The sequence below is a fragment of the Dreissena polymorpha genome, chromosome 9 (assembly GCF_020536995.1).
Source record: "Dreissena polymorpha isolate Duluth1 chromosome 9, UMN_Dpol_1.0, whole genome shotgun sequence".
In the NCBI taxonomy this organism is placed as follows: domain Eukaryota; kingdom Metazoa; phylum Mollusca; class Bivalvia; order Myida; family Dreissenidae; genus Dreissena; species Dreissena polymorpha.
Genome location: NC_068363.1, coordinates 14204248 through 14228800, shown reverse-complemented (window position 1 = coordinate 14228800; position 24553 = coordinate 14204248). Strand labels below are relative to the sequence as shown.

General features: G+C 36.9%; 1 protein-coding gene across 1 annotated transcript in view; it reads left to right on the top strand.

The window, feature by feature from the left end:
* LOC127844160 (F-actin-uncapping protein LRRC16A-like) overlaps nucleotides 1-24553 on the top strand; it is a 104482-nt gene that overhangs the window by 26902 nt on the left and 53027 nt on the right. Inside the window, exons 7-20 of the mRNA XM_052374186.1 lie at nucleotides 790-863; nucleotides 1556-1631; nucleotides 4587-4675; nucleotides 5102-5193; nucleotides 6387-6580; nucleotides 6828-6905; nucleotides 7240-7421; nucleotides 10512-10681; nucleotides 12177-12279; nucleotides 14799-14853; nucleotides 15954-16057; nucleotides 20579-20716; nucleotides 23064-23163; nucleotides 24256-24354. Coding sequence (XP_052230146.1) covers nucleotides 790-863; nucleotides 1556-1631; nucleotides 4587-4675; nucleotides 5102-5193; nucleotides 6387-6580; nucleotides 6828-6905; nucleotides 7240-7421; nucleotides 10512-10681; nucleotides 12177-12279; nucleotides 14799-14853; nucleotides 15954-16057; nucleotides 20579-20716; nucleotides 23064-23163; nucleotides 24256-24354 — 1554 coding nt within the window. The remainder of the gene's footprint in view (nucleotides 1-789; nucleotides 864-1555; nucleotides 1632-4586; nucleotides 4676-5101; nucleotides 5194-6386; nucleotides 6581-6827; nucleotides 6906-7239; nucleotides 7422-10511; nucleotides 10682-12176; nucleotides 12280-14798; nucleotides 14854-15953; nucleotides 16058-20578; nucleotides 20717-23063; nucleotides 23164-24255; nucleotides 24355-24553) is intronic.

The following is a 24553-nucleotide window of genomic DNA, read 5'->3' as shown; positions in this document are numbered from 1 at the left end:
TGTCTTAAATTGGGCAATCATCAAACAGTAATTTCAAAAAGTATTCTTTGTTAATAAGGATATTTGATGATAAAAAAAGATAAAACTTTGTTGGGTTGCATGCATGTTAATAGCTCTTTTCATAAGTACCTTAGCTCCCCTTTTAAATGGACTGTCAACCACGAATGACGAAATAAGAAAAGTTATAAAATACCGTATTTTCTTACAATTATTAGTTTATATTAATTAAAATATCACGACTGGTTTATTACATTACTTGAAAAAAGTTAATATTTTCAGTATATTCGGTAAATAAATTTCGCGATGTGAAATCGAAAGTACATTGCGAAAACAGGTGACAGTACGATAAACACACTATGAATAACGCAAGTACATTGATTGTTTTATATATTAGATATATACAATTCATTACGCATGAACAATATGCATTCCTGGGTTTACCTTGTGACGATGACGATCAATCTACTGGCGTTATTTATAGTTAACTGGTAGTTACCTGGTTGACATACCCAGTAAAATTTATTACCAAATATACTGAAAATATGAAAACTTTACAACTTTTTTCAAGTAATGTAATATACCAGTCGTGATTTTTTAATCAATATTAACTAATAATTGTAAAAGAATACGATATTTTACAACTTTTCTTTTCTTCGTCCTTGTGGTTGACAGTCTCTTTAACTTAAACTTACAGCATCCCTTGACAACTAAAGTTTTGCAGTATTCTTTAAATGCACGCTGATGCCCCCTGGCTGTCACAGTGCACCATGTTGTGTGAATCTATTTTAGGATGTTGATACTATCTACCTCTCCCAGGATTCCAAGGAACTTTGTCTCCGGGACTTTGACCACCTCAAAGAAAGGTAATCATAGTAGACAATGTAGCATATAAAGGAGCACTATACTTGTATGGAAACTCAACTTCAATGTTTCTTTTGCTTAAAGCGTGGCATGTGTATAGCAAGTAACGTAATGTGAACACACGGATGATGCAAAATTATCTGTAGAGTATGTACATGGAATGTGGAAGAAAATAAACAATATTTTGATCTGTTATGGATTTCATATTCATATATAACATATTGGCATAATGTAACATATTACTAAAATATCAATCCAGTTTCATCCCATAGACAAGAGTTTAATTGGGGTTTAATGTTAAAACTGTGTGTGTTGATAGCTTATATCTGGTTCTTGCTCTTCATTGCATGCATGTTGTTATTTAACTTTTAATTAAACTAAATTAACAGGTACAACGTCGAAAATCTCTTTTTTTTGCAGGGCCAAATGTCTTGTGGCAATTTATACATTTTGTATATAACACCTGTAATTATTACTGACATTCAACATCAAATATGTATTAGCAACCACTACATCATGTGCCAGAAAATGTACATAAAACTGTCAAAATGGAAGTATAGTCTAGCGCGGTATCTAGGGATATTTATTGTTGTAATAATAATACTATGCAAGAATTGCTGATTAAAAAAAATCTATTTTTTTCTTCAGGAAAAATCCTTATTTTACCCTAATTTATTTGAGTTGTATGTTCTAGGGACCTGGTGCCTATAGTATCTGCCCTTGTTAACAACACATGGTTCACTGGACTAAACGCAAGCAATATCAAATTGGTAAGCACTGCGGAAACTTTGGTTGATTCTTCAACATATTAATTTTTAATGCTTCAAGTTTTGTTATAAGTAATAGCAAATGTAAAGCATTTAGTCTTGTTGTTTTTAGCTCACCTGTCACGAAGTGACAGGGTGAGTTTATGTGATCGTGTGATGTCCGTCGTGCGTGCGTCAATAATTTGTTTATGTAGACAGTACAGGGTTTTCCCCAGGCCATTTAAGCGCCTCTTGCCGGGGCACTTGAATTTCGAAATCAGAGTCCCCGGGGCGCTTGAAATTTTCCGACCTGTGTGTTTTCAGTGAAAGAAATTGGAGATTGTAAAAAAAAAAAATATTTCTCTATCAGTGTATCAATATTCCCTGTTTTAAAAGAGCACATGGTACCTACTTTAGCAAGTAATCGCCATAAACACCACATGGGGTAATGGATAATCCACTGATAAGAGAATAGCATGACGCGCGTATAGATTATTCTAGCCATATTACACAGTCATTTAAATGCTGATAAGGATGTATCAGGTAACTTTCCAGTCGTCAAACTGTGATGTTCATCGTCCAATCGGTTACGCGAATGCTTATGAGGGCGGGGTAAACTATTGACCATTATTTTTGATTGACGTCGGGCACAATGTAAAAGTTTATCGCAGCTCGATTAGCAAGAATTTGTACCATTTACGTAATAAAAAAGTACATTAAAGACGGTTTCGGGCATCATCATCACACCTTTTTACTGTAAACAAGTGTTACCTATGACTCTTGTAATTAATACAAGAAATTAACCGAAAGAGGTAAAGAAATAATTACTTATAGCGAGTAAGTTGTGCAAATAACTCCCGGTTACAATTATGCGATAACAATTTAATTCCAGTACATGTATATTTCATCATGTCCATTTATAACGTTTTTCTGGCATTTATTGGACACGTAATGCGTTAACAAATTTTCGTTGAATTAATTACGCACACTAGTAAATTTTTCGTCCAATAATCGATACTTAGAAGACTGATGATGGCAACCGGCCGTAATCCTCGTGAATTTCATGCATAATTCCGTCAAAACATTTATTCGACTAAAGTGTTTTAACAAATTATCGTTAAATTAATAATGCAACTGTTAATATTTATTAAAATCTCAAATGGGAATAATTAAATTTGTCATCCGAAACCCTTTCCCGTATGTCGATGTTTACGCGTTTTTAATCCGAAACACACTTCCGAATGTAAATGTTACCGCAACGTTAAAATATTCTTGCTTCAAATTAGTAGTGCAAATTTATTTTGTCTCTAATCTTTTTCTCAATTAAAAAGAGCGCGAAAATTATGCAGCATGTACAACGTCGCGTGTATTGTTTTAACAAGCACACAACACGTCAGAGGATTGACGCATGTTCAGAGGCAATATTTCATCAAATCTATAAATAGTCAATTAAAATTTATTTGATACTATAGAAAAATGGCAAGGTTTGTTCAAAAGAAATAATTGAGAGCTTTTATCGTAAACATTTACCAGAAAGTGATTTATAAAAACGGAATAAACGGGATTATCGGATAATAAATAGAAACTTGAATAGTAGAAAGTATTCAGTAAAAGAGTCGGGTTGAAACGGATGTATTGGAGAATCATTCGAGTCAGGATTTTACTGTCAGTACGGGAAAGTTTTAAAACAATTAAACAATATAAAAAAGTATATATATTTTTAAATGACAGAGGGATTTTTTGAAGAGTCATAGCGCACCAAATGACGTCTTTCGACGTTGTTTTTCTTTGAGTTAAAACGCACCACAGAGCGTTAATTGACACGTTAAATAAAAAAAATCAACCACACCCATCAGCCCCGGGGCGCCTGACAAAAATCCTGTGGAAAGCACTGCAGTAGAGGTCATGGTTTCAATCCAATCTTTATGAATTTGGTCAGAATGTTTATCTTGATGACACCTGGGTTGGGATTGTATTTGGATCATCTGGGGTCAAAAACTAGGTCACTAGGTCAAATAATAGAAAAACCTTGTGTATACAATAGGTCATAGTTTTCATCTGATCTTAATGAAATATTGTGAGAATGTTTATCTTGATAACATCTGATTTTGGATCGTATATGGGTCATCTGGGGTCAAAAATTGGGTAACTGGGCCGATTCTAGTAAAACCTTGTGTAGATGAAAGAGGTCACAGTTTTCATCACGTCTTAATGAAATTTTGTCAGAATGTATTAATTGATGAAATCTGGCTTGGGACTGTATATGGGTCATCTGAGGTCATAAAGTAGGTCATCTGGTCAAATCATAGTAAAACTTCCTGTAGACGATAGAGGTCACAGTTTATTTTAGCTATGGTCCTGAAATTTGGCCCATTTGTGATTCATGATATAGCTAGCCATAGTCTGATAGAATTTAAGTTGATGTAGCAAGGTTAGTCAGGTGAGCGATTCAGGGCCATCATGGCCCTCTTGTTGTATACAAAATATGCTTCTTAAGTGAATAGGCAAACACAGAAGCCATCATTATAAATATGGCTGTGTAATGATAATTTGTGGAAAAAAATATAGAAAAAGTCATTGTTTTATTCTTTATTATAAAATAATAATTTTTGCACTCTCCTTGCTTGCCCAACCATTTTGACGGGTATAAACCTTTACTCAAACCATACTATTCTGAGTTGTATACTGATATTATTTATAACAGTCATTTTGTTGGTATGAAATAAGCGCATGGTACAGACTTTTAATGTAAAAACACTACAAAACCCGGGGTCATGGGAAAATGGGTCTTATGCAACTCAGTGCAGTTTGGCCAGGAACTAATCGGTCTGCTGTTGATTCATACAAGGCTTCATGGTGTCATTAGCAGACAGTGAAGCTCCTGATCAGACTCTGCAAATTGATAGGCTGGTCTGGAGCTTGGCTTGACCATATGGCATAAGACCCACTTTCTCATGACCTGGTTCTTATTATTCCCAGGGCACTGATGTGTGCGCTGAGATATTGCGTGTGATGAAGAAGAATGCTGTGATAGAATCTCTCCTGCTGAGTGGAACTGGAATCTCAACGTGAGTACACACATGGATACCATTTCAATAAGATCTCCTCAGTATGACCTACAAACCAGTCTGGATTCTCCACAACTGGAAATTTGCTTTTAATCCTTGCACTTGATTTAAGAAATTGATTTAATTAGAGCAGAATTTCGTACTTGTTTTGATGTATTCACATTTGATGTTCAACCTTAAAATATGCTTTTTTTAATGAAACACATACAATCTATATAAACAGCAGCAGAATTCTATAATTTTATCATAGTAATGTTTCTCATTATCAATTAAGTAACCCAATTGATAGTGCTTTTATTGAGAGCTTGAGTGAAACAGTTTTGAGTCCTTCCATGTTACTGTCACTCTATTGGTATCAATGTGACATACGCTGTCATGCTTTTCTGCCTGGTTGTCTATGAAGACCCAGTTATTTGCTTACTTCAGTGACTTTGTGAAGCGTCTATCCAACATGCTACTGGCTGGTACCAATCTTCATATCCTGGACATCTCCAACAATCCAAGCATTGATGACACCGGTAAGTTTGCAGTGGTGACTGCAGAAGAGTCACTTGTTGTAGGATGTAATATAATGTTCTCTGTCTCTGAAAATATAGTGTAAAAAGTCAGTCATATGTCTACCTGTTCATACATCGGGGGAGGGGGGGGGGGGGGGGGAGGGGGGCAGGGAGGGGGAGGTATAAAGATGGTTTGACAATTTGAAAATCAGCTTCAGTAAAATTGCTACTCCATCAAATTAATTGTTCGATTCTGTGATGCAACTATTTTGTTGAACATTTTAATTGTATATAACAAAGCAGATATTATAGTAGTTATACATATATTTACCTTGCAGCTTGATAACTAGTAATAATCAAACAAAATGCTGTGCCATTATTTACGATAAATGTGTTTCAGAATTTCCTGAACACACACGTACATCGATGTTAGGAACTGTACAGGAATTTGGTTAAATCAGAACTTATATTAAATTGGAAAAAAGTTTTCTTGTCACAGATTTGAAGTTAGCAATTATGTGCATTTATTTACCACTGAATTATAAAGTCTAAGCAATTATGACTGAGTTAGTAATTCCTTGATTGATCACACAATAGTTATATTTATTGCTTTAATTACATTTATGTTTCAATAAATTTTTAAATGATATCTTGGCATAAATGTCATCTGTTAGCTTGTTAATCTATGATTGCAGTTCAAATATTAAGCTAAGTTCAAATATTACACTCAGTTTAAATATTACACTTAGTTCAAATATTACACTTAGGTCAAATATTACACTTAGTTCAAATATTACACTTAGTTCAAATATTACACTAACAACCAATATACTCTTTTATTTTAAAAACAAAGTGCTACAAACCCCTACCCCTAAATTGTTCCATGAAGTAAGATATAAATGCAATCTACTCTTGCAACTACCCATAAAGCATCGATGAATTGGCCCCTGAAATGGACATCATTATGCATCATAATCTGCAAAGTATGGGGTCCCACTCTGGTAGAATGTTGCCCTTAGCCAGTATGGTTATTCTACCATTGCACAGGTGATTAGAACCTGATGGCCCACTCTTGGGCATTGTTGCCCATACCCATAGAAGCACCTGTCAGTATGGTTCCTCTACCAATTCACAGGTGATCAGAACCTGATGGGTAATTGTTTCCCTCATCCAATACAAGCACCTGTCTTTATGGTTCCTTTACCATTTCACAGGTGGTGAGTACCTGATGGGCACGCTGAGTACGCGAGGCAGGAAGTGTACCCTGCTGGACATCTCTGGGACCAAGATCACATCCAAGGGCCTGAACAGGATTGCAGAGGTGATGAGCAAGCACCCCCACGTGTTCAGTGGCCTCCAGACACTCAAGATGGCCTCACTGCTTCCCAGCAAAGGGGAGGACCTGCAGGTAGGTAGAACAAAACAGCTGAAAACCAGTGTTTTGTGTTAATAAAGAGCTGAAAACCAGTGTATTGTGTTAATAAAGAGCTGGAAACCAGTGTATTGTGTTAATGAAGAGCTGGAAACCAGTGTATAGTGTTAGTGAAGAGCTGGAAACCACTGTACTGTGTTAATTGTGACACACATGACTTTAAATCAGTGTTTGAATTTATAGGCCAAGTACACAATAGTGAAACAGGTTATTTTTTTTGCAGGGTCTGTACGCCTTTATGGCCTCTCCCAACATGATCAGCCACCTTGACCTGTCAGCAACAGAGGTGGAGATAGATAGGGTGGGTACAGATCAGGATTGATGTAGTCAGAGTAGTGGAAATTTCATCTGTCTACTTTTTTAACAATAATCAAGGCTAAAATAATGCCAAAAATTATTCTTATGATGGCATTTAAGAGTTTCACCATTTTCATGCTTATCCAGGTAGACTACCATGAGCTAGTGAAATATATTAAAGACTAGCAGACAGTAAGAATGTGAGTACTAGAAGTAGGCTAATGGAAATGCCATCTCATTTATCACTTTTAGAATAATTAAAAAATGATAATAGGCATGTTGATTGTTAATAAAAAATTAATAAACATAAAGACTAAACCTGTTCATTTCTGTCACAGTTGATGCCGGCTCTTCAGCGAGGTTGCAGTCAGAACCTGACGGTCCTCAAGCTATCGAGGGTTGCCTACTCCAAAAAGAAGGAGTGTGTTGTGCAGACGTCCTTCAAGCAGTTCTTCTCATCTGCCTACACCCTAAAACACGTGGAGCTGGCTAACGTAAAATTGCCACCCGACGCAATCAAGTATGTCCTCAATTTTGGGATGAATTTCGAGTTCAGAATAATATATTGTCAATTTATGGATGATTGGTGTGGGGATGAGGGCCTAAAAGAAACAACATGTTCCATGTCATGATTTTTTTCTGAAACATAATAGATTGCCTCCTGCCACTGTAAAGTACTAACTGATTGTGTTATTGAACTATAAATAATGTATTTAAGCAATTCATTAAGGGTATCACATTGACAGATTTTTCTAAACGTTTAAACGAAATGAAATAAACAAAACTTTACTGTTTAAACAGTATCCCTATGTCTGTTCTGTTTAAAAAGCATCAGTACCATCACATTTCCAAAATGAAAATAGTAATTATTTCAGGAGTAATATTCAGTGCATATCCCATTCGTGCAATGACGTCTTATTAAAACCATGAATATTATAAAACAGACTATCCATATCACCACATGTGAATTCGTCATTCTATGAAAACAATTTAAAGAACGTTGAAAATAATGTAAATTCGATGAAAAATACTGATTCCGAAAACGACACTTCAAAAGAAATGCACGTATTTTGCTATTGAAATACAATGTGCATATCATTTGACCGCAGAAAATGAAAAACCAGTTAACTAGCAAAACCGTAATCAATATATAATTTTGTTAAAATATTTCTTTCAACATGCTACCACAGTGTTTTACTTTCCTAATCAATCACTTAAAATATTTCAAGATGGCGGCATATGCACTGTTTCGTTGCCAAGTTGTAAGATTTTCGAAAAGTAGTGAAAATTTTCTGTTAGTTTCTGTTCATGTCTGTGCCATCCGCTAACGAATCAGAAATAAATTACTGCTGAATTTGGTAGCCGGGATTTACCGCAAGTACCCGGATTTCGCAGTTCATCATTGATATACTTCGTACGGCTAGCTGGCTACGTTATTTGCACCCGAATATTTATTATGTTTATATTGACTGTTGTTTAAACGTTTACTGTTTTTGTAAACGTTTTTTAGCAAAACACGAAACAAGACCGTTTAAACGTGATACCCTTACAATCCATGTTTTATAATTATCTGGGAGAGGATCCAGGGCCCGTATTTACCAACCCATTCTTAAACTTAAGAAAAGAATAAACTTGGAACGAAGAATAATGCATTCAGTGTTTGAATATATACATGCCTCCACTGGTAATAATGTCATTAATAAAGTGTTCTACATGAAGAATGCCATAGATAGAGATGTTTAATAACAAATTTTACTCAAAATTCAAGCACTTATTGAATATATCAGTTTAAAGAATATTCTTTATTTTTAGACTTAAGTGTAAGAATTGTTTGGTGAATACGGGCCCAGAAAATGTTGCAAAAACTTGTTATCCAATCCCATGCATATAAGATGCAATAAATACGTTTAAACTAAAGTAGGTCGTCAATGTTGATATTAATTTCTTTAGGAAAAATAGATGGTCGAAGTTATTGTTAAAGAATAAATATGTGGCTGATGTCAGGATCATTAATGTCTCAACTAAAAGTCGGTTGGAGTCAAGATTGACTTATTCTAAAAAATATAAATAAAATCTGTATACTGCATTGGTTTCATACCCTAAGTCCAACCATTGTTATTCAATTTTGCCAAACTTTATGACCATTTTGTCAAGATATGACCGCAACGTCTGTTAATAACCTAAGTTGCGCGTAAAATTGACCTGAAAATAGCAGCGATATGGTGGAATGATCTAAAACTTGCCTTTGTATCTGTTTTAACTGTTTGTCTTTTCAGTGTCAAACAGTAATTATCAAATCCTAACAAAACATGACAGTTAAATGCACTCTGAACAATGAGAGCCTTATAGTAGATGTACTACAGAAAGCATGGGTTAACTATGCTTTCCATGTGTTAATGTAGTAGTGGTACTTCACTTATGAACTAGAACACGTCTGTTTGGTTTGATCCTTTAATAACGTCTGATAAAAGTAAACAACAATAATGATACTTAACGCCATGTCATGAGCACTAAGATATGGTTCTTCTCCTTCATGGACCTGGTCCTTATTTATGTCGTTGCTAATTTATTCAGAACATGGAACAAATAGAGAACTTCTCACTTACAGAGACCTGTTGTTTATGGTCTAGGGTTCTCTCATTTGTTTGTCCATGAAACAATAGACATTTTTTCTCTTACATGAACCGGTCACTTTTTATGTCCCCCACGGCCCAACCATACCCCCACCACTATAGTGGGGGACATATTGTTTTTGCCCTGTCTGTTGGTTTGTTGCTTTGTTTGTTTGTTTGCACCAACTTTAACATTTGCCATAACTTTTGCAATAATGAAGATAGCAACTTCATATTTGGCATGCATGTGTATCTCATTGAGCTGCACATTTTGAGTGGTGAAAGGTCAACGTCATCCGTCAAGGTCAAAGGTAAAAAATATGGGTCAAAATTGCTTATTGTCCCCTACTGGTTTGCGCTCCGTCTGTCAGTCAGTCTGTCAGTTAGTCACACTTTTCTGGATCCTGCGATAACTCAAAAAGTTCCATATATTTTTTCATGAAACTTGAAACATGGATAGATGGCAATATGGACATTATGCACATCATTTCATTTTGTTCCTACGTCAAAAATTCTGGTTGCTATGGCAACAAATAGACTAGAAATACTGCTGAAAATGGTGGTTTTCTGGATCCTACAATAACTTGTTAAGTTCTTGCTATTTTTTCATGAAACTTGAAACATGGGTAGATGGCAATATGGACATTATGCACGTCATTTCATTTTGTTTCTACTTCAAAAATTCTGGTTGCTATGGCAACAACAACAATTCTGACAACGTTGGAATTTCTGACAATGGTGGAGCCGGTAGGGGACTATATTGCTTGGCAATAGTCTTGTTTAATGTACACTTTTGCAATATTGAAGATAGCAACTTGATATTTGGTATGCATGTGTACTAATGGAGCTGCACATTTTGAGTGGTGAAAGGTCAAGGTCATCCTTCAAGGTAAAAGGTCAAATATATGGGGACATAGTGTTTCACAAACACATCTTGTTTGTAAAGGACTTAATATTATTCAGACCACACAAAAAGAGGTACATTTTTTCTGTTCTAGGGATCTGTTTCTGGGCCTGGATTCCAACAGGAACATCAAGGATGTCCATGTGGACCTCAGCGGCTGTGAGATCTCCATGGAGGGAGCCAAGAATCTCACTGAGTGTCTCTGCTCTGGTCGCAATATCACAAGGCTTGATATCGGGGGCATCATCAAGAGTCCTGGTACAGGTAATCAGGAAGTGTGTTTTTTTCCTCCTGTCAACCACCGTATATTCTCTAATAAATGCTTACATTTTCATTAGGAGGGGAGGGGGGAGTGGGGGCTAGGGGATATTAGAGGTCAAAGGAAATGGCATTATTTTATAGATAACACTATACAAAAAAAAAGAATAATTTGACTATTGCTCATTATTATAACATTTTTTATGGAAGAATTTTACGCATGTATTTGCAGTGACTGTTTAACCAAACAAAAACATTTATTTAGCTTGTAGTTTTTATGTATTTTTGAAGAAAAAAAATGGCGGAGAGATTATATTTGGGTAGGGGCATTTATTAGAGAAAATATGGAGTCTTCTTTCCTTTCAGCACCAATATATTAACTGACAGTTTTTGATGCACCTTGATATGCTTGAAAATAAGATTTTGTGGTAACCTGTAAAGGGTATGAATATATAGGGAACATTAAAGGGATCTTTTCACGCTTTGGTAAATTGACAAAATTGAAAAAAGTTGTTTCAGATTCGCAAATTTTCGTTTTAGTTATGATATTTGCGTGGAAACAGTAATACTGAACATTTACCATGGTCTAATATAGCCATTATATGCATCTTTTGACGATTTTAAAACCTAAAAATTATAAAGCGTTGCAACGCGAAACGATTGAATAATTTGGAGAGTTCTGTTTTTGTCGTTAAAATTTGTGAAACTACGAAGATTGCTTATATAAGGTATAAAATACATCAAGTATGTGTAGTCGGCGGAATAGCTCAGTAGGCTAAAGCGTTTTTACTTCAGGACTCTGGCAGTACTCCAGGGGTCACTGGTTCGAAACCTGCTCCCGGCAATGTTCTTTTCCTTTTTTAAATTTTATTCTTGATTTTTTACTGGAGCTTTTACGATCCAATGTTTACATTTATCAATATAAAGCATTTAATGAATAAGTTAAAAAATGTCAAAATCTGTGAAAAGGCCCCTTTAAGGATTTTTTTTTCCGAAGAAAACTCATTAAGATTTTCAGATTGTGTTTGTAAATTTTGTTTGCTTTAGGTACACAATTAAATTGCATGTATTATTCATATAGTAAAGGAATCCTGTATCAAAGAAATCTTTATTAATTAGGTAAATTTTGAATAGTTTGTGGTTGTTCAGAGAATACTTTTTATGTCCCCCACCACTATAGTGGGGGACATATTGTTTTTGCCCTGTCTGTTGGTCTGTCTGTTGGTTTGTGCCAACTTTAACATTTTGCAATAACTTTTGATATATTGAAGATAGCAACTTGATATTTGGCATGCATGTGTATCTCATGGAGCTGCACATTTTGAGTGGTAAAAGGTCAAGGTCATCCTTCAAGGTCAAAGGTAAAAGAAAACTATATTAAAGCGGGGCAGAAGGGGACATAGTGTTTCTGACAAACACATTTCTTGTTGTTCCTAATTCAAGAAGAGCACAAGAAACCATCAGATCCACTATAGCATTATATCATCTGTCATTGCTTCAGGCCTATCGGATCGGGATCTGATTCACATATTGGAGAACATTGGCAGGAATAACATGATCAAGGCACTGTCATTGGGCCAGATTTTCAACAGCGTTAAGCCAAAGTAAGATTTATCATGACGATGTTGTGAACTGTGTGTCAAAGGGCAAAGAGGATTATGAGCTGAGCTCTGGGAAAACCAGGCGTAATGAATGTGCGTAAAGTATCATTGCAGATCAGCCTGTGCAGTCCTCGTGGGCTTTTTTTTCGGAAATTGACTTCTTTTCAAATTTAAAGTTTCATATAAGCGGAATTTATTGCCCCTGATTAGCCTATGCAGACTGCATAGGGTTATCTGGTTTGACACTTTACGTGCATACATTAAGCACTGTTTTCCAATAGCCCATCTCATATATATTTGTCCATGTTTTATTGTTCTCATAAAAAGCAGTTTTATTATGGTTTAGGTGTTTAAAAATGAAGTTTGATCGTTTAAGCTATCTTTAGAAAAGCATGGATAAATTTAATGTAGTCATGATTATGGGATTGAAAAATTTGTGTAGCATAGTTTAGGAAAGATATGTATTAAACGATGTTTTTGTCAGTGTGTTATCTACCGTAATTACTCTAAGTTTTCGGACACTCTAAGTTTTCGGACATCCCTTTTTTAGCAAAAATATTTATTTTTTGTGACTCTTAATTTTTGGACACACATTTTCGTTCATATTAATGTCTATAAGTTTTTGGACAGTATATTTTACAGCGCTATTTTACCAAATTTCGGTCCTGTCTTTGATATCTAATGACACTTCGAGCATGGGGTTTTACAACCAGCTTAACATCATAAAACATGGAAGGTGTATGCCTTAGGGCAATGGACCATTACATTTGCCTTATTGGGTAAATAACCTTGTAAACCGGTATTAAACAATGGTTTCGCCCGATAGCATAAACGTTGACAATTACCAGGGGTAGTGCCAATTAACAGTTCAATTATCTACCCCTTCTCAGTAAAATCACTGTGACAAATACTAAACGCTTCAAAGTGTGATGCACCCTATTGCAAGTTTTACCAACAATGGAAGGTGTTAGACCACAACTATCGGAAATGAACTAACAAAGAATTCACAGTTTGCTTTTTTATTGCGTTAATTACAGGTTCATACTAGCGAGTATCGGTAAACATCACATGCTCACCTTTGAACTTGTTGGTCAAAGTACAACCTTGTAGTAACTTTCTGTCAAATAAATTAAGCATTTAAAATTATTTAAATGCAGTGCAAACATATATAAATGTAATTTATACTATAAGGCATGGTATTTTACAAGTGCGTGCTATTACCGGTAGTCGTTGATACAATTGACACTAAGTTTTCGGACACCTGTATTTTGTGAATATTTTTCGTATCTAAGTTTTTGGACACGAAAAGAAATAATTATTTTTAAGTGTCCGAAAACATAGAGTAATTACGGTATGCCAAAAACAAAATGTGTGTAGATTAATAGTTTCAAAGTGCTTCTTTTTACAAAATTTTATGTCTTTCTATGCACAAAATTTTATGTCTTAGTCATTTCAAAAGTCTTCCTGATGTTCAGACGATATTATCAAGAAGTGAAATATCCTGACAAAGTTTTTGAATGTATTGCAACATAGGTGGTGCACATTCATAAGTGACAAGATGGTTTGAAAGAGATTAATTGATGTATGTTGCATTCATATTTGAGACACCCAGTCTATAGTTTTGAAGTTGGACAATCATCAACCATTGATCTCAGTGTTCGTTGTTCCTGTCCGAACCTTGCAATGCAGATGAATCAAATAGTTTGTGATTTTACAAGTGTACAAATTTTTGGGGGGCATATAGTTGCTAGTTTGAAGTTCCTTACTTCCTTCCTTCCGTCACACTTTTGTTACAGTTTCTCATAGCGCCTTCAATATTTTACCAATCTCTTACATATTTGGCATGTAGGTACTTTGCATGGACCTCTACCTTTTGATGAGGTTTGGGGTCACTGGGGTCAAGGTCAAGGTCACCGAAGCTCATAATAGACTTTTCCATCACAATTTTGTTACAGTTTCTCATAGCATCTTCAATATTTTTCGGATCTCTTACATATTTGGCATGTAGGTATTTCATCATGGACCTCTACCTTTTGATGAGGTTTGAGGTCACTGGTGTCAAGGTCAAGGTCACCGAGGCTAATAATAGATTTTTCCGTCATAATTTTGTTACAGTTTCTCATAGCGACTTCAATATTTGACCGTTCTCTTACTTATTTGGCATGTAGGTACCTTGCATGGACCTTTACCTTTTGATGAGGTTTGAGGTCACTGGGGTCAAGTTTAAGGTCACCGAGGCTAAAAATAGATTTTTCCGTCATAATTTTGTTACAATTTCTCATAGCGCCTTCAATATTTTACTGATCTCTTACATATTTGGCATGTAAGTACCTTGCATGTACCACTACCTTTTGATGAGGTTTGAGGTCACTGGGGTCAAGGTCATCGAGACTAATAAAAGATTTTTTTTAGGTGTTTATTAACACATAGATTGACAAAGCGCATCACCGGGGAGCATCCATCAGTTTCACTAATATTCTTGTTTTAATTTATATCATGTTTATTTCATGTTTCTTTTTCAGAAATTTAAAAGCTGTGTTGGAAAAATTGGTTGAAATTCTTCAGGCTGATAACTCAGTAAGATTTCGTTATGCACTGCTGTTTGTTTGTAATTGAAGAAGATTAGGTGTTGAAACTTTTCCAATTTTTTAGTTCACCTGAGCACAAACTGCTAAAGGTGTTCTGTAGTGATAAACCTGTGCCCGGCATCTGTAGTCATGGGTTGTTTGGGGTTTGTCTTCAACTTTAAGCTGCGTACCACTCTTTAGCCAAAGTTTTAATCCAATCTAAATGAAACTTGGTAGAATGTTAGTTTTTATTTCCTAGTCGTAGTGTGAATCTAGGTCATGTGGGTCCAAAAACTAGGTTACTGGGTCAGATCTTCGATAAACCTTGTAAACCACTATTTAGGCCACATTTATGACTCAATATTGATACAGCGTGGTCAGAATTTGTTTCTTGACAATATTATGGCCATGTATAATTCAAGGTCAAATAGGTAAACCTTTTCCAACACAGATGCAAAGTGAAAATGGCTATGTGCAAACAGCATAAAACTAGAGCAGCCTGCGAGTAACTCACAGTCTGTTCAGCTTTTATGCTGTTTGCTGCTCATCAGTATCTAAGGTTTGGAGATGAAGCCCAAAAAACTTGAATCTAGTAAGAAAGGTCTTAAATTAAATAAAACTTTCTAAGGGACTACAAATGCGTCAAAATACGTATCTACATGTAAGTAGGAAAGGGTTAAAGAACCATGTCACTTGGTCAATCCTATGGCAATGGGTATATCTCACACTCAAGTGAGTGCTTCAGGTCCCTTTTGTTATTTTTAATCTCCTAAATAATGCATGTATCATACAGTACTTCAGCTTGTGAAGAAAAAGAATTAACTATCATCTGTTATACTTTAATCTCTCTGTAATGATACAATGCAACAATACAAAAAAAAGATCACATTCTTTGTTGTCATCTGATCAGACTGGATTTCACATCGAAATTTTGAAAGTAAATTTTCACAACCAAAGTTAAGATTCTCACTTAAAACTTTGTTGACATCTGCCTTGAACTTAAAATGATTATCTACAGGTTAAGTGATCAAAATGGAACTTCATTTTCTAAATATTTTAATATCACGGTTGCTATGACAACATGCCTATGAGCTGATTGTATTTTTTCAGGTGCTGGACACCCTGTCCTTGGCTGATTCCAAGCTGAGGGACAACATCAACCTGATCATCAACGCCCTCGGTAGCAACTCATCTGTCACTGAACTGGATATCAGGTGAGACACTTGGTATCAAGTCATCTGTCACTAAACTGGGTATCAGGTGAGACTCTTGGTAGCAACGCATCTGTTACTGAACTGGATATCAGGTGAGACACTTGGTATCAAGGCATCTCTCACTGAACTGGATATCAGGTGAGACACTTGGTATCAATGAATCTGTCACTGAACTGGATATAAGGTGAGACACTTGGTATCAAGGTACCTGTCACTGAACTGGATAATAGGTGAGACACTTGGTATCATGGCAGCTCATATTGAACTTGATATTAGATGAGACACTTGGTATCAAGACATCTCTCAATGAACTGGATATCAGGTGAGGCACTTGATATCAAGACATCTGCCAATGAACTGGATATCAGGTGAGGCACTTGATATCAAGACATCTCTCACTGAACTGGGTATCAGGTGAGGCACTTGATATCAAGATATCTGTCACTGAACTTGATATCAGGTGAGACCAACAATTCATCTGTCACTGTCCTAGATATCAGGTGAGACACTTACAAGTCATCTCTCACTGACCTAGATATCAGGTGATACATTTGGTATCAAGGCATCTCTTAATGAACTGAATATCAGGTGAGACACTTGGTAGCAACGCATCTGTCACTGAACTGGATATCAGGTGAGAATTTGGTATCATTGCATCTGTCACTGAAATGGATATCAGGTGAGACACTTGGTAGCAACACATCTGTCACTGAACTGGATATCAGGTGAGACACTTGGTAGCAATGCTTCTGTCATTGAACTGGATATCAGGTGAAACACTTGGTAGCAATGTATCTCTCACTAAACTGGATATCAGGTAAGACACTTGGTAGCAACACATCTGTCACTGAACTGGATATCAGATGAGACAATTGGTAGCAAAACTTCTGTCACTGAACTGGATATCAGATGAGACAATTGGTAGCAATGCATCTGTCACTAAACTGGATATCAGGTAAGACACTTTATATCAAGGCATCAGTCCCTGAACTGGATATCAAGTGAGACACTTGATATCAAGGCATCTGTCACTGAACTGAATATCAAGTGAGACACTTGGTAGCAATGCATCTCTCACTGAACTGAATATCAGGCGAGACACTTGGTATCAAGGCATCTCTCACTTAAATAAATATCAGGTGAGACACTTGGTATCACGGTATCTCTCATTGAACTGGATATCAGGTGAGACACTTGGTATCAAGGAATTTTTCAATGAACTGGATATTAGGTGAGACACTTTGTATTAAGGCATCTCTCACTGAACTGGATATCAGGTGAGACTCTTGGTATAAATACATTTCTCACTGAACTGGATATCAGGTGAGACACTTGGTATCAAGGCAGCTGTCGCTGAATTGGATATCAGGTAAGACACTTGTTATCAAGGCATCTCTCACTGAACTGGATATCAAGTGATACATTGGTATCAAAAATCTCTCACTGAACCAGATATCAGGTGATACATTGGCATCAAGACATCTTTCACTGAACTGGATATCAGGTTAGACACTTGGTATCAAGACATTTCTCACTGAACTGGTTATCAGGTGAGACACTTGGTATCAAGGCATCTCTCACTGAACTGGATATCAGGCAAGATACTTGGTATCAAGGAATCTATCACTGAACTTGATATCAGGTAAGACACTTGATAGCAATGCATCTATCACTGAACTTGATATCAGATGCGACACTTGATTTCAAGATATCTCTCACTGAAATGGATATCAGGTGAAACACTTGGTTTCAAGACATCTATCACTGAACTGGATATCAGGTGAGACACTTGGTATCAAGGCATCTCTCACTGAACTTGATATCAGGGGAGACACTTGGTATCAACGCATCTCTCACTGACCTTGATATTAGGTTAGACGCTTGGTAGCAATGCATCTGTCACTGAATTGGATATCAGGTGATACACTTGGTATCAAGACATCTCTCACTGAACTGGATATCAGGTGTGACACTTGGTATCAAGATATCTCTCACTGAAATGGATATCAGGTGAGACATTTGGTATCAAGGCATCTGTCACTGAACTGGATATCAGGTGAGACACTTTGTAGCAATGCATCTGTCACAGAACTGGATATCAGGTGAGACACTTGGTAGCAATGCATCTGTCACTGAACTGGATATCAGGTGAGACACTTGGTAGCAATGCATCTGTCACTAAACTGGATATCAGGTTAAACACTTGGTATCAAGGCATCTGTCCCTGAACTGGATATCAGGTGAGGCACTTGATATCAAGGCATCTGTCACTGAACTGAATATCAGGTGAGACACTTGGTAGCAATGCATCTCTCACTGAACTGGATATCAGGTGAGACACTTGGTATCAAGGCATTTCTCACTTAAATGAATATCAGGTGATACACTTGGTATCAAGGAATCTCTCATTGAACTGGATATCAGGTGAGACACTTGGTATCAAGGCATTTTTCAATGAACTGGATATTAGGTGAGACACTTGGTATCAAGGCATCTGTCACTGAACTGAATATCAGGTGAGACTCTTGGTATCAAAACATTTTTCACTGAACTGGATATCAGGTGAGACACTTGGTATCAATAAATTTCTCACTGAACTGGATTTCAGGTGAGACACTTGGTATCAAGGCAGCTGGCGCTGAATTGGATATCAGGTAAGACACTTGTTATCAATGCATCTGTCACTGAACTTGATATCAGGTGAGACACTTGGTATCAAGGCATCTCTCACTGAACTGGATATCAAGTGATACATTGGTATCAAGGCATCTCTCACTGAACTGGATATCAGGTGAGACACTTGGTATCAAGGCATCTCTCACTGAACCGGATATCAGGTGATAGATTTGCATCAAGGCATCTCTCACTGAACTGGATATCAGGTGAGACACTTAGTATCAAGACATTTCCCACTGAACTGGTTATCAGGTGAGACACTTTGTATCAAGGCATCTCTCACTGAACTGGATATCAGGTAAGACACTTGATAGAAATGCATCTATCACTGAACTTGATATCAGATGCAACACTTGGTATCAAGATATCTCTCACTGAAATGGATATCAGGTGAGACACTTGGTATCAAGACATCTATCACTGAACTGGATATCAGGTAAGACACTTGGTATCAAGGCATCTCTCACTGAACTTAATATCAGGCGAGACACTTGGTATCAACGCATCTCTCACTGACCTTGATATTAGGTGAGACACTTGGTAGCAATGCATCTGTCACTGAATAGGATATCAGGTGATACACTTGGTATCAAGACATCTCTCACTGAACTGGATATCAGTTGATACACTTGGTATCAAGGCATCTCTCACTGAACTGGATATCAGGTGCGACACTTGGTATCAAGATATCTCTCACTGAAATGGATATCAGGTGATACACTTGGTAGCAATTCATCTGTCACTGAACTGGATATCAGGTGATACACTTGGTATCAAGGCATCTCTCACTGAACTGGATATCAGGTGTGACACTTGGTATCAAGATATCTCTCACTGAACTGGATATCAGGTGAGGCACTTGGTATCAATGCATCTGTCACTGAACTGGATATCAGGCGAGACATTTGGTATCAATGCATCTGTCACTGAACTGGATATCAGGTGAGACATTTGGTATCAATGCATCTGTCACTGAACTGGATATCAGGTGAGACATTTGGTATCAATGCATCTGTCACTGAACTGGATATTAGGTGAGACATTTGGTATCATGGCAACTCTCATGGAACTTGATATTAGGTTAGACTGGCGGGGGTTTCAGAATTGTGCAAGACCTTTCAATGAAGTGAGCCGCACTATGTGAAAATGGGTCTTATGCCATAGGCAGTCAGGGTAGTTCAAGATTAGCCAGGTCATCTTCGCAGCCTGGTCAGGATCTACACTATTAGCTGTAAAGTAATGCAATTGTTTGTGGTGTTATTATTGGACAGGATAGCTCCTGACTTAACTGTGAGGGTGCACAGGTTGGTCTGCAGCTAAGCTTGCCACATATGGCATAAGACCCAAATCCCACTGTTCAACCCAGAGTAGGTATACAGCTATGATCTCCTATATCATGACCAGTCTCTGATCCCTGTTGGGCTAGCTAGCTTAATTGGTAAATAGCTTGATTATTAATCCAAGAATCCAATGTTTAATTCCTGCCTTGGCCACGAAACCTATTCAGGGATTGATCATGAAGTTATTTGAACAGTGATTTTATCCCTACCTCTGATTTATGCAAGGCAGCAGTCACTTTCTACCATAAGTATGTGCACTTAGTACAGGTAAACCAACTTACCCAGGAAAAGAGTAAATAAACTTATATGACTGAAATGCAAAGCAGCCAAACACTAAAATAAACAAATCGATTGAAGCAAAAATCATAGTTCAAACTAACACAATACAGAAATTTAGCTGTGATTTACAGGCCAATATCGCCCTCCAATCTCATTCTTACTTACCACAACTAAACCCCTATGAACTAGTACATAATGCCAAAATTCCTCTTTATCGCCCCTCAAGTGGCAACCAGATGGGCGACCTGGGTGCACGCATGCTGTGCAAGGCTTTGCAGATCAACAACAAACTCAAGACCATCCTCTGGGACCGCAACAACACCTCCTGTCAGGGCTTTGAAGACATCGCACTGGCACTCGAGAAGTAAGCGGAATATGTTGTTTTGTTAATAATAATTGAAGTATTTCAAAAGGAACGCCCCGGTTGCCATAAATTTTCATAAGGAGGATGTTAATAAGGAGAAAAAATATATTTTATTGTATAAACCACTGTAAGATAAAACAAATAATTGTTCTGTGTGGCTCATAGTAAAATGGAAATTTTTCTAAAAAGATTTTGTGTTTGGCACGTGTTTGCATCAAGTGTTTAACAAAAGGTAGTTGTCTGAAATTTTGTGATAGTTTCAAACTATTTATCTTTATCTGTTGAATTTAAGCATATGAAACACAATTGCAAGTATACTTACCATAACAAATATATGATTCAAAAGTTGCACTGGCTGTTATTAAAAACCTTGTTTCATTTAATTAACAACTTAACGTCCTTATCGCTTGGTTATTCTGTTGTGTACAGTATGTTTTACTTCAGGTAAGCAATCCATGTGAAATCAGCAATTATAGTTAAAAACCTGAAACTGTCCATTTTTAGCTCTGCTGTTTTTGGAGAAAACTTGAGGTATTGTCAAAGCCAGCTCGCTGTCCGGCGTCTACCGTCCGTCGTGCTAAAACCTTAAAATCAAAGTGCTTCCACCTACAACTTTGAAACTTCATATGTAGATGCACCTTGATGACTTCTACACACCACACCCAATTTTTAAGTCACTAGGTCAAAGGTCAAGGTCACTGTGACCTAAAATAATTATTAAAACAAAATCTGACAATCTTTCATTTATTTAAAACTGCATTCGCATTCGAGCATTGGCACCCATTATGCAGTGCTCTTGTTCATCATTTCATCTTTTCCTGTTTCAAACACTTTATATTATTCTTAATTAATAGTATCCTATGTATCTTTCAATGTGTATAGTGATATCATGCTTCAGTGTAAAACTGTCATATATTTGAAATCTTTGACAAAAATTATAACAAACATATATACAGTACAGACAAAGCGGAACAAACGTATTTCGCGATCCGCGGCGGCAAGGCGAAACGAGTGGATGCCGCGTCAGTCGTTGAAGCCGCGTCAGTATGCGGCGGCAAGTCGCATTTCGCCGCGAAACTTCGCATCTGTCCGCCGAGGCATGCCGCGATCCGCGACATGATGCCGAGTCGATGCGCATCATGAAATAAAAAATCTTTTTAAAATTATTAGTTACATGTAGTTAAAAAATTTTGAAAGAACAATAATAATAATAATTAAAATCATAATAAATTTATTGTGCGCGGATTGTATTAGCATATACATGTAAGCATAGTTAATGTGTCTGGCCAATTATTAAGTTTGTTTCCCGCCCGTAGTGTATGTATTTCACACATAAACAAGGTCACGTAATTATGTTTTCGCACATACAAGTGGTCAAGGCTCCAGCATATGGTGTATTTATAAATTAATTGCATGTTGATTCCGCTATTATATTTTAGCTGAGAAAATTAGCAGTTTGAAGCCACATCAATAATCAAGACGATGTCGACGTATTTGTAGTTTTGTTAATTATCAGCTTATTATAACTATTGTTTAAATATGCGTATATAAACACGTTTTATTTTGTTCATATTATACAGTTAATATCGCTACTAATTACCCGATAATCCTGTATATTCCAGTTTTAAAGCAAATGCTGGTAAATTTACGATACACAAACATTCTCGATATTTCCTTAAGGATCAAATACATTTTGGCATTTGTTACTATTTATAGAGATGATGAAATAACGTCTAATCGGGGCATTTTTTTTTCTGCACTGAACACGCGATTTACGCCTGACGTGATGTTCATGTATTTATACAACACAAAATATACCCAAACTTTCCAAACGACGTTCTACATGTCTGCATAATTTTCGCGCGCTTTTTATGAAACAAAGGATATTTTAGCACTGTTTATTTGACGCTAGAATTTGCCAAAGGACGCGTTAGCATTTAAATACGGAAGTGTGTTTCGGATTACAAATTTAATAATGATAATCGAACGAAACATAAACAGTTGCGCGTAATTAATTTTACGCTACACATACATGTATGTACATGTAGGTGGATATCTTTTCACTCGATCCGCCGCGAACGTATGCGGCGGATTTACTCCGCGAAAGTACGCGAGGTTAATACAGACTCGGCGTCGTTGCGCGGATCGATGCCGAGTGCCACGGCGATACGCCGCGTGAACACACTATTCGGCCGCCGCGGACTAATAATCTGGCCGTGGCGTAGCCGCGGATTATGTTTGTGCTGCTTTGGCTGTACTGTATGTCAATCTTTGAACAGGTGCTTTTAATTATGGCTTGTTTCCGAAGAAACAAAACTGTAAAAAAAGTGTAATTTTCTTTCTGTAGAAACTACACATTGCGTAATATGCCAGTGCCTGTGTTTGACGCAAGTGCGGCCCTGAGGACTGAGTCTGAATCTGTGCGGACCCAGCAGGCCTTACAGACCGTATGTGGTCCTCACTTGATATCATAATGCGTGCTTTTACTCACTTGATATCATAATATGTGTGCTTTTCCTCACTTGATATCATAAAGCGTTCTTTTCCTGTGTACTGCTCATTATATGTGTCGCGTTCTGAGAAAACTTGACATAATACATGTGCGTAAAGTGGCGTCTCAGATTAGCCAGTGCAGTCCGCTCAGGCTAATCAGGGACGACACTTTCTGCCTAAACTTGATTTTTGGTAAAGAGGGACTTCCTTACAACTAAAAATACCATAAAAGCGGAAAGTGTCGTCCCTGATTAGCCAGTGCGGACTGCACAGGCTTATCTGGGATGACAGTTTACGCACATGCATTAAGATCAGTTTTCTCAGAACAAGACACATATGTGCTGTTGAGAATAATCAAAAGATGATCAAACTCTTATTGGCTGCAATGTTTAGGAACATGAAGATAATCTGACATGATTGATTTGATAGATTGTGCTTTTACAATCTTATGACAAGCATATCCACCCTTCAAGTCATTCATCCTTTCAAGCTTACACTTTTATCTCAAGAAAAAGTACGTTATAGCTATATTATAAAGATCAGATTGTTACGAAACATCGTACATCCTCATTTCAGCAATAGTGGTTTGATATCATGGCAGTTGTATTATGCAGATTATATGTGTGGTGTTCTGAAAAAACTGGGAATAATGCATGTGCGCTAAGTGTCGTCCCAGATTTGCAGTCCGCACAGGCTAATCCAAGATGACACTTTCCACTTTTATGACATTTTTGTTTAAATGAAGTCTCTTCTTAGCAAAAATCCAATTTAGGCGGAAAGTGTCGTCCCTGATTAGCCTGTGTGGACTGCACAGGCTAATTTGGGATGACACTTTACACACATGTATTATACGCATTATGCCAAGTTTTCTCAGAACACAACTCATATATGCCTCCTATTTTCTTAGATCTTTTGATTGTTGTAAGTCTGCAATGTACATAGTTTACCTATATCAAAAAATCTTTCATATTGAACAAGAATGCATTGCAAGTGCTAAGTAACTGAGTAAGTCAGGTGCTCATGTACATTTCCCCCTACATTCACAGATTGAGCGCCTGATCCAGAGGAACCACAGCCCCCAGAAGTACTCCTCTGACCAGGGGTACCGCCTACAGCAGGGGTTCCTACTCAGCTCCACACAACAGGTATTTCTGGGGACAGAAATAAAAACAAAAGTGGTCTTTCTATCAAAGAGTTTTTGTGTGTTAGCACCTCTACTTACTGTCAATAATTGTCCACTGGAGACCTGAAAGCATTAAGATTGTGCATGTTAACTACCCCAAACTACACTGTTCTCTTTTTTATGTTGTTTTACCCTGCAGACAATTAAGTACTAAGACTGTA